A 16,320-nucleotide genomic window follows, 5' to 3' on the forward strand; every position below is an offset into this window, starting at 1 on the left:
ATCAGAGAAAGGTAAAGAATGTTGTAGTGCAAATGGCATATATATCCAAACTCAGACCCCTTACACACTTGTTTTGAAGCATGCTGTGTTTTCTCAGCGAGGTTAGACTACAGCCAAGATGAATGAATTGTCCAAAATTCCATACAGGACCCTAGCCACAGCCTTGCGCTTCCTGCCTAACCGTTGTGTAGGATTATACATGGGAAAACAGATTAAGAACTTTAAAGTATGATCATAGCTTTCTCTCTCACCTTCTTGTTTGGACCAAATCCAGTAAGCAGACTCCCTTTGGTTTTAGAGGATTCTCAGAATGATCAGAGTATCCATCTCACATCCTTCCCCAGATTCCCCCTTTGCAGCCAGGATTATGACTCAATGGAGGGAACAATATGGCAGCCACTAGCGGCCAGTGTACAGGCCCCAGAAGCTGGCAGAACCTGTTCTGATGCTTGCTGAGAACACGGTGATGAGGTCAAAGAAGCAATGCCAACATTCCCCCCATTGTGACACCCCTGGCTGAAGCCCCTTTTACGGCACCATAGAAATTCTACACAGAACACGAGGGATGAGGCAGCACACTCCATTCTGGGGAAGAGGGAGGGCAAGACTCTCTCCCACTCCTTGGTCTCAGTAGTGGCCTTGCTGCCTCCAACTGTTATGTTTGCAAGGCCACATGCTTTATCTTCCCACCCAGGGCAGGACTCCCTGCTCCCACCTTTCCTTTCCCAAAGGTAACATGGGCAGAACAAGGACCCATGCTCGAGTACCCAAAGAATGGCAGGACGCCATCAGTGGAGGCAGACTGTATTTAAATGCAATTCACCTCTCTGGGATCTGGGAAAAGCCACCCGTTGATTCATTTGCTGGGAAACACGGTCTGTGTGGCCGAAGCAGTGGACACCGGCGTCATGGTCTTGCCCAAACTTGACTTCCTTCGGAGGTCTGTCTGCTGTCCGGAGTGGCAGCCGCTTCGATGGGCGAATAGGACGGTCATCTCTGGGCTTGAGGGGGTTGCTTCAGGCTGGGACCCCTTAGGGGTGGCGGGCTGTTCAGGCTTTCCTGAGGTGGGATGGGAGGTGTACTGTTTGGCAGGAGGAGGGCTGTAATTCTGAAATCTCACGGTTTTGACTTGCTGCAAGAGAAAGGAGAGCAAAGGGACCCAGGTGAGGTGGGAGCTGTGCTGGTTTCCCCGGGACTCGACTCATGCTGTTTCTCAACACTTGACCCTCCTTCAAATGCTTCATTTCTGTGTTCATTCAGCAAATATCCGTGTCTACTATGAGGGTCTGATCCGCATCGTGCAGTGGTGGTGGAGGTGTCAGATGCTAGGGGAGTGTAGAGAACTCTCGAACTGCAGCTGGAATGGGGTGGCCACAGAAGGCCTCCCAGAGGCAGAGCTGTTTTGAGAAAAGGGCTGAGGCAGGAGGCTATGATCCCTTCCAGAAAGTACAAGAGGTTTGCCTTCCCTCTCTCTCTCCACCTGCCATTAAGGCCTATCTCAGGGCCCACCTCTTCTTTGAGGCACCCTCCTGCGGACTCCAACTCACAAGTTTCATAACGGCCGTATATCCTCAAGAGCAGAGTTCGCAACTTGAACGCCTGCTGGCTGAATTTCGTCTGCAGAATGTCTGAGAGTTTGATTTAATGGCCAACACGTAAAAATCAGGTGATGGCATTTAAAAATTAGAATTTCATAAGTCTCTTCAAAAATCAGAGATCTGGTGCACTGAGGCCTGCGCCTTATTCTGATATTAGCTTCCTGGAGTGGATTAGCAGGCCCCCCTCTCCACGGGAGGCATGGTCCTGTCGCCCAAGCCCTTTCCCGCCCTCTTTCCTTCATGTCTCCATGCCTGTTCTGTCTCTACCTTGTATCAACAGGTATCTGCTTCAGCACATCCCTGACTGAGGGCTTACTAGTGTTCTGTGCTACTGCTTAGAAATTATTTCTGTTTTCCATGAAATTGGGTCCTAGTGTCCCCCACTGAGAATGCAAGTTTCTTCATACTTTTGACCCTCACCATATCTTGCAGAGGGTCTGGGCACTTCTTAAATGCAGATAGTTTGAGGGCCGTATCTAACAGCCTGGGGTAAAGGGCAACTGGGGCCTGGAAAATGGAATTATTTGAAAACTAAAATTCAGAAAAAGAACTCCCAACATTTATATCGGTCAACACTAACTTTTTCCAAATGCCTTTCCTTACAAGCTGAGAGCTTAGCATGAAGAGCATGAGTTTTTCTATCAGATCTGGATGCTACTCCGGACACTCCCATATGTCAGCTGTGTGCCTTTGGGTAATGTACTCCTTAAGCCTCCATGTCCTCATTTTAAAATAAGGATGACAGTAATAATACTTACTACAGAGTATTGCTGAGAATAATAATATCCCCTACAGAGGGTTACTGTCAGGATTAAATGAGATGAGACACGTCAAGTCCTCAGCACAGTGCCTGCCAGGTTGTTAGCATTCAGTAAATGCCTAACAGAGAGGAGGAAATCACATCATCTTTCCATTTGGAGTGGAATGGGTCATGGTGCTGGTGTTGGTGGTGCTGGGGGTGATAATGGTGGTGGAAGTGATGGTGGTGGAGGTAGGGATGGTGGTGGTGGTGGTGGTGGTGGGGATGATTGCGGTAGTGGTGGTGGTGGTGGTGGTGGTGGTGGTTGGTCAATAAACTAAAAGATAACAATCACCTAATTTTCTTAATGTCACCTCCTCTATCTCACCGTTCCTCCCGTCTTAAGGATATTGAGAACCTGACTTTCACAAAAACTCAAATCTCTAGTGGGAAAAGCCCTGGACTAGAAGTTAAAAGATCTGGGGCGCCTGGGTGGCACAGTGGTTAAGCGTCTGCCTTCGGCTCAGGGCGTGATCCCGGCGTTCTGGGATCGAGCCCCACATCAGGCTCCTCCGCTATGAGCCTGCTTCTTCCTCTCCCACTCCCCCTGCTTGTGTTCCCTCTCTCGCTGGCTGTCTCTCTCTCTGTCGAATAAATAAATAAAATCTTTAAAAAAAAAAAAGAAGTTAAAAGATCTGACCCTTTGTCACAGAGGTGACAGTAAAAGTTAGTTGGAGTCATTGTAATTTGTTGTGACCCTGATAAATCACTTAAGTTCCCCTGTGTCTCAGTTGCCTCTTCTATATCATGAACCCTGGTCTAAGCACTTTACACATCTTCTCTCGTTTCATCTCCACATCAGTCCTAGGAGGCTGTTACTGTTCTTACTGCTATTTTACAGATTAGGCAAAAAGAGTCTCAGAAAGGTGACGTGTTTTGGCCAAGTCACCAGATAGCAAGTAGTTGATCTGGAATTCATATCAAGGTGTGTCTGATGCCAAAGCCGTGTTTTTCCCAACTCACCTGTGGGCCTCAAAAGAACGATGTATGACATATTCAGGAAGCAAAAAGGAGATTCCGTAGGACATCTGCAGAGGGTGCGAGTGGTGTGAGGATGTGTGTGTGTGTCTGTGTGTGCGCGCGCGCGCGGGGGGGGGGGCACTGTGTGTGAGTGTTGTTTTGAGGGTGCGATTTTGATTCCTTGTCCACTAAAACAAATCTCAGGAGCTGGGACACTGTGCAAAGTTAGGGATATAAAGAGTCCATCCCCCCAATGTCCTTTCAAGCCTACCTTTTCGACGCCATTTCTTGAGTTTTCTGGTTTCACCAGGATCGATGGTGGGGCAGATGCAGGTGGTTTAGGTAGAGGCTCACTCTTGATGGGGATTTCCTTGCCTTCCATGATGAGGGAACTGGCTGCGGAGCGGATCCTGGTGTCGCTGCCCCTGCTGACGCACGTGAGGGCAGGCTCCCCAGTGGGAGTGGGCTTAGGTCCCAGTTCTGACACCACTGTTGGGGGTGAGGAGGGGACCCCCTGCGGCTGGTAGAACTGGAACTGCTGAGGCCGAACGACCATGGTGGGGTTGCGTCTGAGGGAGCCCACCACGAGGGCGGGGATCCCTGACGGGACGGGTCTCTGCAGGGATCCATCTGAGGAATTATATGACACAGATATCAGCACTGGGGGCTGCTGACAGCAGGTTGGGTTGGGGCTGTGTAAGCCATGTGTCCTGATATCCCAGAATAGTTAAGTGCTTTCCCCACTGGAGCGTGCTCACATTCTCTCAGGGTCTTTCAAAGGTGACCTTATTCTTTTTTTAGTGCTGTTTGCTGATGCTGGCAGGAAATAACTGGCTAGCTGAATGTTTGGCGTGGGGGGGGTTGCTGTCAGAAGGTATATTACTTCCATTTGCCTCCTCTCTCCCTCACACACACGCACACACATGCACTCCTACTCTCTCACTTCAGGCCTAGCGGTTGGAAAGTGAAGAAGACAAACCTAAAGAGACAGCTTCACAGTGAGAAGCCAACAGAGGCAAGAAAACCAAAGAGGAAATGAAAGACAGAGACAGAAAGAAAGACACAGAAGAAATTGAGAACCACAAGAGTCAGTCAACTGGGAGGGATGCGAGGGGGGGAGAGAGGAAAGCAGACAGGACGGGAGGGGGCTCTGACCAGCTACTTGAAGAAAATCCTAACAGAAGCTGTAGGCATGGGCGGTGGGATTGCTTTTGTTGGGGGCCACGGGGAGGAGGGCTAAGTGGAATTAAAGGAGGGTGTGTGCAGGTGAACGTTGACACCACATGGAAGCAAATTTGGAAAGGTTTGGGCTGTGTGTGGATGAGCTTTGCAAAGTCCCATGACAGAGGTTCTGGAATCAGACTTACGCCCAGGGAGCATGGGACAAGTCAGCCCCGTCACCTCCCGGCATCTCAGCCCTGCAGGTGTAAACCAGAGGGGATGGCAGTGTCTCACAGGGCTGCTGGAGGCTTACGTTTTATGATGTGTGCAAAGTGTTAGCACAGTGCCTGGAACATAATAAATGCCCCATGTTTGTTAGCTCTCGTTACATTTGGGTAAAGGATAGCAAACCCTAAAAATACCAGGTCCAGGAGTGTGATTTTATCCCTTCCTTGAGCTTTGTTTTATTTTGTTAACTGAGATGATCCTCCCTCAGTAACATGAAGTGATTCCTTCCCCTCAAAATCTCTGGAAGGCCGGAGGCCTCCATCCCTTGGGAATATGTCCTGTATGTGACCAGGGGAACAACTGGGACCTCAGTGCCCTCTGTGGGGGACAGGAGACACACCCGAGAAGCGCTGCAGTCCACTTCTCCATAAGGGTCTCCCAGCATTTCGGGAGCCACAGGGGACATCCAGTCAGAGATGTGAGTCCTTTGTGATAGTCTGTGGACACGTGCGTGAACCAGAGTCAACTGTGTCCAGCACAGAGGGCCTGAGCCAGGGCCATGTTCTGTGTTGTGACTCTTTGTCAGGCCGGATGTGAACATGAAAAGCAGAACGCTCATTGAACACATTCGGTGCTCTCAGCTGCGGTGTGCAAGGCGGGCGCCATTTACACAAGTCTGCCCTTTCAATGTAGACATTTATTTTTCCACCGACAGCCCTATGAGGCGCCCAGTCAATTCTCCTGTCATTTCTCTTCGCTGTGGGGAGATTGATAGCTTGACCAGCCTCACCTTGGGAAAAGGGAGAGAGAAAGCCTCCGGGACCTGAGAAAGTCAAAGCAGCCCTGGGCAGACATGTCCTTAGGCTCCTGGAAATGTGTGAAAAATTGGTTTTATGCCTCATCTATTTATCTTGTTGGCTCTTAATTTCCAAGAGATTTAATGCTTTTTTATCACATGTGCATACAGTACAAGCAGTCAAAACTCCAAGCCAGTTGAGATCTCTGCCAAGGTAGAGAAGGAGTGTGTGAAAGGAAATGTGAGCACTTGCCAGTAGGACACAATTCTCAGCACTCCTAAGTGGTCTAGACCGAGTGTGGACATGTCAACACTGAGTCAGTTCATGCACTGGATGGACCACAGACGACCCGCGTAATCGTAGCAGCTAAGATAGTACCGAGAAGACGATCCTCCGTACAAACAGTTCAGATTTCTTGAGACTGAATCTATGTGTCAGGGACTGTGCCATCAGTCTTACATGGATTATTTTGTTAAATCCGCACAATAACCCTGATGCGGTAGGTACTACTTTTATTTCCATTTTACAAATGAGAAAACTGAAGACTGAAGAGGTCCAGTCACTTGCCCAAGGCTGCCGTGGTGGGATTATTTAGTAGGGGTTTGTGTGGGGGAGGGGAGAGGCTGGAGGAAGGGCAGGAGTGGGGAGGAAGTGGGCGTGTGGTAGGGGCAGCGCAGTGGGAATGGTGGTCAAGCAGGTGGTCAGGTGAAAGCCCTGGGAGAGGGTGGGGCGAAGACATTTGTTCTAATTTTCTTGGCACATTTTCCTGGGTGGCACACTGTCCCACATGTTACCTACCCTCTTGCTTTGACTAGTCATACTGCACTTTCATATTTAATCATCTTTCAAGACAGCAGGAGAGACTGCAGAGCCCAGTTTGAATCAGAGGTTGTAGAATAAATCAAGTTTACTTTGCTTGATGGTCTTCCAGAGAGGTATGCAAATTATAGAACCTTCATGTTTTGTAGAACAATGGGTTTGAAACACTTTTTAAAATCCCTGCAAACAAAGCCTTACGTAGAAATTCAGTATGTCAGGAGATAAAAGCATTGCCATGGGGGCAACGTGGATGTGATACAGGTAAAAAGCAAGGCGTAGAACAGCACAGTGGGTATGATTATAAGCTACTATTTATGGACATGGAAGAGCAGTAGGCACAGGGGTGAACGATATGAAGACTTATTTTCATCTAATATAATTTTTTAAACCTTGTCTATATATTAGTTAAATAACAAAGCAAGATTTAGGGAGAGAATTGACTCCCTAACCCTCTGTGCCTCCTCCCCCCATCCTTTCCATGTTTCCCTTTTGGCACCCCTGAGGGGCTCCCTGGAGCATAGTCTGAGAAGCATGGTCCAGCACATACTTTGCTTGGTCTGTCTTAACTAGAGCCAGCCTCCACCTTGGCTGTGTCTAATCATATGTTGGCACTCAGGGCCGCTATCCTCCCAGCCATTCAGTATACAGGAATGGAGGGACCAAGGGCAGTGACCTTAAGTCGGTCTGGCTTCATCCAGTAGCACTGGTCACTATTTGGGAATTAAAAGCACCCTTTACAGAGGCTTGTTTTTTAGCCAAGATCTCATTTTTGCAAAAGGCGCTCTGTCTACCCCGGAGTCCGGTCCCCTCCTCACTTGGCTCTAGGCACGTACCTCTCTGCCACCACTTACTCTTTCTCATGCTGCTCCGTCCGGATTTCCGCAGAGAGCCCTGTCCTACAGTCCCCGGGCTGGCCGTGCTCTTCACAGGGTTGACAATGGCAGTGGGCACAAAGACGGACTTGAAGGGACGGTTCTGCCGGGGATCACCTTCTGAAATGCTGCCTTGGGAGGACACAGAGGAGTTGGATAATGTCCATGTGGCGTAGAGACCAGGACTCCGAGAATCTGGAAAACTAGATGTCTTTCTGGTTGTTGCAAGCATTTTAAAGAGAAGAAATAAAGAAAACGCTCAGTCAAGAGTCCTATTTTAAAAACCTCTCAGCTCTCAACCATATACTAAATGTGGCCTCTCTCCACCCTCTTCCTGCCCATATATACTCCCTTTATCAACCACCCAGGCTTAGCTACGGGGGCCTCACCTCCTACAGCTGGGTCCCTGTGTGGGTGTGCTGAGGGTGGGGACAGGGTCTCAGATTGAGGCCCTGTTGGAACAGGAAGACTTGAATTTGTCATTCTTCACTCCAGCTCTGATCACTCCTGACCCCATGAGTTCAGAGCACAAGATCTTGTATGTGTTCAACTTGCTTTGCAGTTCTGATTTCTTTCTTTCTCTTTTATGTGTGTATGTATTTGAGAGCTGGGGGGGGGGCAGGAGCAGAGGAAGAGGGATAAGCAGACTCTGCACTGAGCGTAGAGCCCAACATGGGGCTCGATCCTACAACCCTGAGATCATGACCTGAGCCGAAGAGTCAGATGCTTAACCGACTGAGCCCCCCAGGCACCCCACAGTTCTGATCTCTTACTCATTCAGTGCCTTTCCCACTGGATGCTAAACTCTTTGAAGGCAGGGGTTTTATATGACTTATTTTATATCCTCTGTGTTCTGCATATACTGCTTATGGACAGAGGTTTGTTGCACGGCTTCTGTGATGCTTTCGGCACTGATGCCAGTCATCTGGGCTAACACATGTTGAGCGCTTGCTGTATGCTGGGTGTTGGGCAGTGCTTTGCCCACATTACCCCGTGGGTTCATCACAGCAGCCTTCTGAGGGAGGTACTGTTAGTGCCACTATTTTATAGATGAGAAAACAGTTACTTGGCCAAGCAGCTACTAGACCTGGGATTTGAACCCCAGTCCAGGCTGGCCCTCTGCTCTACCACTGAACCGTATCACCGTCTTACCACTGAGCGCTCTCCGTCCTGGCTGGCGAGAGCTTGCCTTGTTTAGGTAGTGAGGAAAACCGTGCGTCTTGCTTGAAAGAAACAAACTAGAGCAGGGGAGGCTCTACGCATGCCTTCTGAAGACCCTAATTTTTCAGCCTTGGGCTCTGAGTTTGAAGAATAGTACTGAAGTTTTATAGAACAGCAATCCCTTGTCAGTTGTTTCCAGCTTGCTACTCCCTGCACCCCATGGAGAATGGCTGTCATTTTACATGCCCTTCCTGCCCTTTTATGAATCCTACCCCAAGATCACAGCCCCTACTGAGCAGTCCATGATCAGCTTGTCACACTGTTGATGAAATAACCTCTGCTAACACTCTGGGAATGACCGACTCGCCCAAGGCCCTGGCTCGGAGGCGCCCTCCCTGGTGGCCTTCCCGTTAATGTCTGCGGGTTTCTCTTCGGGGAATTTCCCCTTATTTCTCTCCTCCTTTTCCTTTTGCCTAAAAGAGTGATACGGAGCTTAACAACAAGATAACTAGTTATACGAAGATGGGTGAAGTGTCATTTAATGGGTCCACTCTGCCCATGAAACAGATGCAGCGAGATGCCCAGGAATGATGCTTGCAGTGAGGGGCCTCCTACCCATGGCCGACAACCTGCCTCAGGTCTCTGGGGATGTGGTCAGGGAAGGGAACGGGCTGCCCGCCTGTGAGAGCTCAGACTATTCTGGAGTTGAGGGCTGAGCAGTGGAGAGAAATCCCCAGCACTGGCCTCCACGGCAAAGGGCTGCATCTGCCTGTCTTTTGAACGGAGGCCTCAAGGTGTTGGATTCTGTAAAATGGGCTGGCAACAGGAAAGACAGCTCCCAAAACTGTTCCCAGTGGTAGTAGGTGTGGTAGCTAGGACAGAATATATTTAATTAGGCCCAAGACAGCCTTATTCCTCAAGTCCCTTCTTTGAACCACTGTTTACGGACCAAGCTATGACCTCATTTTTCTGAGCCCAGCACTGGGCCAGATTCCAGAAACTCCTACATCCCAAGTCCCCCATCCCACACGGAGTCCCTCTATGTCTTCTGGCAAAAAGCTCAGCACTTGGCCAGCACTTTTTTCTAATACCAAAGTACTTTGCTAACATATAGTAATAGTCCCCATGATACCCCAGCCCTGCAAACATTCTGATTCTTGTTTTCCAGATGGAGAGACTGAAAGACACTCTGGGGTTAAGGGGGAGGAGTGTATGTTGCCTCTGACTTGCACCACAGCGCTGCTTTGAGTGTGCGGGTCCGTGTCCCCTTTTCTATCTGTGATGTGAGCCTGTAAGAGCTCACCCCATATTCGAAGGGGCATTCCACACAGAGCTCTGCTGTGCTAACCACTGGCATCAGCCTCCTGGTAAGATGACAGCCTGCACCTTGGCCATCTTTATAGAGCTCTGTGTGGAAGGTTAAGAGAAATGAGTGTTGGCCCATGTGTTAAGGCACCAGGAGGGCATATGCGTCTGGTGAAGGGTGCAAGACAGTGAAATATCCTGGCTACTGGGCAGAAGGAAATGTGTTGGGAGGACAGGAGGGGCAGAGAGGCCATTGAAACAGGATCTAAGGGAGGCTGCGAGAGCCCGGCAGTGGGAATCTGTGACAGGGGGTTCTGATCAGACACTGCTGCTCGTGGTCTTGCCATGGATGGTCTTCGCCCACCCCCACATTCTTTCCTCTCTGGTTCAAGCTGCCAAGGCCCAAGAGGGAGCATCAGATTGGCCGAGCCTGTTCCTCAGCTGGGGTGATAGGAGGAGGGGGGTGGGGAGGAGGAGAAGGAGGAGGAGGAGGAGGAGGAGGAGGAAGAGGCGTTGGTTTCTTGAGCCTCTGAAAAGGGAGGAAACTTCTATCTCCCACCAAGACTATGCATTAAGGAGGAAACCCCAAAGATGTTGGTGCTATTAAGAAGGATGGAAACCTGAAAAATGTTCCACACAATCTGAGCCAATGGCTACCTCCAGCATTTGGGGAGGTATGTCATGGCGGCAACATCAGCTAGACAGGTGGGCATAGAGAGAGGGCCGGAACTCTGGATAGCACAACAGCCTTTTCCTCTCTCGGTAATTAAAAGGCTCACTTACTGCATCTTAAATGAAAACCCTGCCATTTTGGTCAGCTCTAGTCTCTCTATAGTTAGTCCCCAAACTCTGGCAGGCCCAGTTCATTAGGGAATAATGCTAATAAGAGCAAATGTGCAAATGCTAAGGGGGCCTCTCATACTTTCGAGCCCTGGCTCTTCTATAAAAGGCTGTACTCTACACCAAGGGGGCTGGTGGCAGTGAGAGGCATCACTGCAAACAGAAAAACAAAGCTGGGGGGAAAGCCTCACACATACACAGAACCAAAGAACAGAAAGGGGCCTTGTGCATGTAGTCCAACCTCTTAGTCCTAACACAACCTGCTAAAAGTGGAAACTAAGTTGACAAAGGACAACATCAGTCAGTCCTGAGAGGCAGAAGGAGCTTAACCTCCCACAGTGGAAAGAGTGGTCAAGAACAAGGTTGGGCTGCTCCCACATAGACAAACGGGGCATATGTCACCGATGTCTAAGATCAGTGATGATGGGACCTTTCTTTGCGTCAGGGGGCCATCAAGGAGAACTTCACATACAGAAAGCACTGATCTTCTATCACCTAATAGCCCTCTGGAGAATATACTCTGACAGGGACTTGCTCTTCTTAGAAATGCTGCTTCCCTACAAGCAAACACACCCATCCACATAAGTAGCACCTCCGTATACATATGTTCAGGATTCTATGAACACGAGATGGGGGACAGACTCAACGGCAGCCTACGGCTGACACCGCATCCACTGTCTGACATACCGCCATCTTGGAGCGGGTGAGTCTAGATGCTCATGGCTTGCCTAAAGGCACAATATGTGCACCTAGGAGAAAAGCTAAGAAGGAGGGAAAGGGAAGCTGGAGTCTTGAAATCCACTGAAATGGAATCTTACATGCATTCGAGTTAGGGTAACTATTTGTCCAGCTTTTCCTAGCAGAGTCTCAGTTTACACCTGCTTTCCTGGTATACTAAAAGTGTGTGTCTTTTTCTTAAAAGTGTCTTAGTTTGGGTGACAAATTATATGGGCACTCTAATTTTAAAGCTTTTTAGTTTAGTTTTAGTTTTTTTTGTAGAATAACTAGGACTTGGGGCTAAGGCCTGATGCATAAGCAAATGCCCTAGTAGTAAACATGGTCCCTAGAGAACTCATGTCATGGAGGAAATGATCATAAGTTAGGGTGGGCATCCTCCTTGCTCTTCACTGGCACCTCTGGACCATTCTCCCACCCTCCCCAGCTTTGACTGCTAGTATCAGACTCTACCACCTGCCACTCTACCTTGTCACCATTTCCTCTCTCAGCCTCTCCCCTCATTCCATGAAGATTTTAGTTTCTGCCTCACTGTCATTCTCTCCAATGCAACTGATCCTATCCCAATGATTTCATCTAGTCCTAGGGCTTTAAATACAATCTCAAGCCCGGACCTTCTTCCTTAAAATTCTGGGCTCGTGTACTCAACCATTTGCCAACATCTCTACTGGGATTGCTAACAGGCATCTAAGACTTAATCCGCTGCCAGCTGAGCTTTTGCTCCCCCCACCCCCCACCTCTCAGAACCCATTCCTCTAGGTTTTCCCAAATCTCTCAATAAAAGGCAACTGCATTTTCCACTCAGGGGAAAAACAAGGACTCACCTTGACTCCTCCATTCTTTCACACCCAATATTTCATTTGTCAGAAAATTCCTTTGTGACTACCTTCAAAGTATATCCAAAATTTAACCACTTCTCCCTGCCTCCATGGCTGATACCTTGGCTCAGTTCACCCTCACCTCTCCCCCAGATTATTGCAATATCCTTTTAATTAGTCTCTATGCTTCCACATTTCCTTTCTATGCTTTACTCTCAAGCCAGCAATTACAGGGATTCTGGTTAAAATGTAAGTTAGATCATGTCACTTTTATGCTTAAAACTCTGTGATAGCGTTAAAGCCAAATTCCTCATTATGACTTAGGAAATTCTAGATGATCTGGCCCACCTGTTACCATTCTGACCTCCTCTACTACTAACGTCCCCCTCCCTTGTTCTGATCCAGTCCTATGGGCCTTCGGGACAGATCTACTTCTACTTCAGGGCAATCATACTTGCTGGTCTTGTCGTATGGAATACACCTGCCTCATTTTCTTCCTTCTTCCTTCTTAGTAAGGCCATTCCTGACCAACATATTAAAATTTTAATCACCAACCCCCCCGCCACAAATTCTATCCTGCTTTTCTGATTTTTCTTCTTAGCCCTTACCGTTAACACACTATATATGTTACTTACATATCTTGTTTATTGTCTGTCTGTCCCACTAAAATGTAAGCTCCAGTGGGCAGAGATTTTGTGTATTTTGTTCATTGGTGTTTCTCCAGTGCTAGAAAGGTGCCTGACACATAGTTTGTGCTCAATAAATTTTTGTTGAGTGAATGAAATAAAGCATCAGTTAAAGACACACTTAGTTTGCCTATGGAGATTTTGCAACTCTCTAACAAATTCCAAGAACCTTCCATAGAAGGAAATGACTTCTACTCCAACCTTCTGTCATGTGAAGATATCATTTTATATAAGCCTGCATCTATGGAAACCCAGAGTTTGCCCATACTCTTCCTAGAAAGGGGGTCTAAGGGTCTACCACCTCACCAGCCAACCTTATTGGAAAAATCTATGCATTAAAAAGTGCAACCTTTTACTGAACCAAAATCTACTGGTTCACTGCCCCCTCAGGAAACAGATTTCCTGTCTACACAGCCTGTTATGGTCCCTCTGACCCTTGTCTTCTGCAGCTTAACCCTAGTTTCTCTATCAGTTTCTCCTGTGGTGTACTTTTCTGTCTCCTCACCATCCTTGTTGCCCTCCTCCGGACACCGTGCCCCACCTACATGAAGGTCCCCCAAACTGGACATATGACTCCAGGTCTAACCCCCAGAGAGTACAATGGGTTGTCACTTTCCTCGGAGGTATGTCATAAAGCCAGCCTTTGGTGTGTGGTGATGGCCTCACTGCCTTGTGACACGCTGTGCCTGGGCTGGCGTGGGGTGGAAGGAGGAGGAGCCATGGGCGGTGCTGGGACCCGTGGGCATTGGTGGTCGTGGTCCGAGCAGTTAGACAAATCGGAAGTGTCAGGCATACCGGAGAATGAAAAAGGTTGGGAAGGCTGTGAGGGACACAGACCTTCAGGGGAACCTGCCTGCGGCCTGGGGTGTGGATGGACAGGTGGTGGTCTGAGTCACAGAAACTCGCCTACTGGCCTAGTGTTGTCCTAGCAAGTTTCCCTAGATGCTCTGAGGGTCTTCTGATCATCGCAGGTTCCCATTATTCGACTAGATGGGAGGGCCAGGGGCGGGGGATGTGAATGGGATTTGGGGGGTTTGTACAGTAGAAACCCTGAAACCCCATTCTTGAGTGGGTTGCTTAAGTCTGTACATCACTTTCCTCATCTGGAAAATACTATCTACCTTATGGGAAGGACTCCTGGGCACAGGCAATGAAGTAAAAGATGAGAAAGTGCTTGTAAAATGTGAAGAGCTATAAAAAAGATAATTAGTTACTATTTAAAAAAATAAAGTGTTAGGGCTATTTCTTGGCCCACGCTCTGAAGGAGCACTGAGTCCCTCAGCGATGCAACCCACAGATGGCCCCTGGCCTTGGTGACCCGACCTCTGCTGCTCGAGAACGGAGGGGACTCACCTGAAAATGGGGATGACATAGTTGTTGGGGAAGATGCCAACCCGCCCAGTGACCAAGGAGACGCCCCTGAGCCAGCCGTCCGGGTACTTGCCCAGGACCCTGATGCCTTCTCCCTTCTGTAGGTCCAGCTCGTCCGGTCCGTGGGCTGAGTAGGAGTGCAGGGCCACAAACCTGGGGAGACAAGGGAGCTGGTGAAAAAGGTGAGCGTGCCTGGCAGAGGCCATGGAAGCGGTGAAGGGAAACGGAACTTCAGGGCCGCCTGACCCTGTGGTCAGCGATAAACTTCTTCAGGATGGAAGGTAGGCAGCAGTGACAGAGCGTGGCGGTGAAGCAGCAGTGGAGGGCCCGCACCCCTGCCCTCCCCGAATCCCGAGGCCACCATAGAGTGCCACACAGCTGGGAATCACTATGCTAGGCCACCGCGGCATTTGACGGTGGGGAGACTGGCCTAGGATAGGGGCAGGAGTTGGTGACCAGGGATTAGTGGCACAGCCTGGTCTCAACCTAGACGTGATGGCTCTGCTCAGGGTGCTTTTTCATACTGCTCAGCGTATCACCCAAGAAAATGGTTGCAGCCAGCAAGCTAAGGGAAAGGAGAGGTCAGAACACCAGCCTCTCTGATCTACTCCCTCTTCTGGGAATGAGGACACGTTTGACCCCCAGGAATGGCCGAAGGAACTAGCTTCATATAGGCAGGGACGTGGACATGGGGAACCAGGAGGTGGGAGTTGACTTTAGTTTGTGAGCACACAGTGGAATCCTGGCTGCGTGGCGGGCTGGAGGGGAATGGGCTTGTAATAGCGCAAGTGTCCCTGGGGGAGAGCAGTGACTTTCACTCTGCACTCCGCACAGGAGTCAGGCAGATAAATCACCTCCAGGTATGAGTCAAGGGGTGAAGACACTAGCAAGGCTGTGACAGTGAGATAGCTGTCTGAGTAAAAGCATTAACAAGAACCCACGTTGGCTCGCCAGAGTCAGGTTACCAGTCAGTGTATGGCCTCAGGCTGGACATCAAGAAGGCCTTCTAGACTCCAAGGACTATGAGACACTGGAGGGTTTTATCAAAGGAGCTGGGGGGGTGTTCTCATTGGCAAGATCTTCCCCCTCTAAGATGCTATATTTATTTTCCGCTGGTCCTAAAGCAACACGGATTTATGACCCAACATTTTGAATCTAAAGGAAGTCAGTAGAAATGGCTCAGTATCCAACCTCCCAGCAGTGTTTTCGTGGCTACGCTTCCGGTCTCTTTCTACGCTTGTAAAATAATGAGCTAGGTTGATGTGGTTTGCCAATTAGTGTTTTCACCATTATTTCCATTGAAGGATACAAAGGAAGGGGGGCTCTTGTCTCTCTGGACGGGATGGTTTGGGAGTGGAGATGCTTGGTGGCAGAGGGATGGCCAAGAGAACCCCTCCAGCCAGGACCTGGAGGGGGAGGGCTGAGCTTGTTACTCACATGTTCGCTGAGAGGTGTTGCTGGGAGCCAGGCAGACTGACGATGGCCGTGGAATGTCCTGGGGAGGCAGGTACAGGGTGGTAAGTGCTGACCTACATAGACAGAAAAGACAGCCAAGCAGAACTGGTGAACACCACAAGCCAGGCCCACAGCAGAGCTGCTGCCGAAAGGCCTGACCCAGCTGAAAACCAAGAGCCATGCCCAGTGCCGCCCATGGCGCATCTCTGCTGTGGTCTGGGCTGTGGGCAGAGCGGGGTGGGGCTAGACTGGTTTATGGCCTGCCAGGGTGGCATGCCAGGGCTGCATTCCAAGACTGCTCAGATATGGCAGGAGATGAAGACTCATCCGATTCCTAGTCGATGGGGCACTGCCAGGATCCTTGGTCTTCCCCCCCAGCTTCTCCCCACCCCCCTCCCAGTACACTCACCCGCTCTATGGAAACGTCCTCTCAGGAAAAGATGTGATGGCTGCTAACGAGAACCGAACACTGGCCAGGCACTTCTACGTGCTTTACAAGCACCAGCTAATTTAATCCTGACTAAGGGTACTCTTACCATCCCTAATTAGGGAAGAGAAACTGAGGGAAAGATCACCCAATTAGTAAGAAATCAAATTTTAAACCAGGGTAATCTGGTTCCTGAGCCCACACTCTTACTACTGCTGGTGTTAACACATACACAGACACACCAGTTTATCCAGTGATTTATGGAAAGCGAATCTGAATAGTGTTCAC

The 16,320-nt window shown here is 49.4% G+C and overlaps 1 protein-coding gene across 3 annotated transcripts in view; it reads right to left on the bottom strand.

Moving 5' to 3' along the window:
- The window catches only part of SH3RF2 (SH3 domain containing ring finger 2), a 128,278-nt gene that overhangs the window by 19,834 nt on the left and 92,124 nt on the right, over window positions 1-16,320 (bottom strand). For all 3 annotated transcript variants that reach the window (XM_087862160.1, XM_045794370.2, XM_045794367.2), the window contains 5 exons: window positions 15,588-15,679; window positions 14,133-14,303; window positions 7,214-7,449; window positions 3,629-3,987; window positions 824-1,132 (listed from right to left, as the gene is read on the bottom strand). In XM_087862160.1, the coding sequence (XP_087718286.1) occupies window positions 857-1,132; window positions 3,629-3,987; window positions 7,214-7,449; window positions 14,133-14,303; window positions 15,588-15,679 (1,134 nt within the window). In that variant the 3' untranslated portion in view covers window positions 824-856. The remainder of the gene's footprint in view (window positions 1-823; window positions 1,133-3,628; window positions 3,988-7,213; window positions 7,450-14,132; window positions 14,304-15,587; window positions 15,680-16,320) is intronic.

The sequence above is a fragment of the Ursus americanus genome, chromosome 5 (genome assembly GCF_024610735.1).
Source record: "Ursus americanus isolate L20-20 chromosome 5, mUrsAme1.1.p, whole genome shotgun sequence".
NCBI classification, from domain to species: domain Eukaryota; kingdom Metazoa; phylum Chordata; class Mammalia; order Carnivora; family Ursidae; genus Ursus; species Ursus americanus.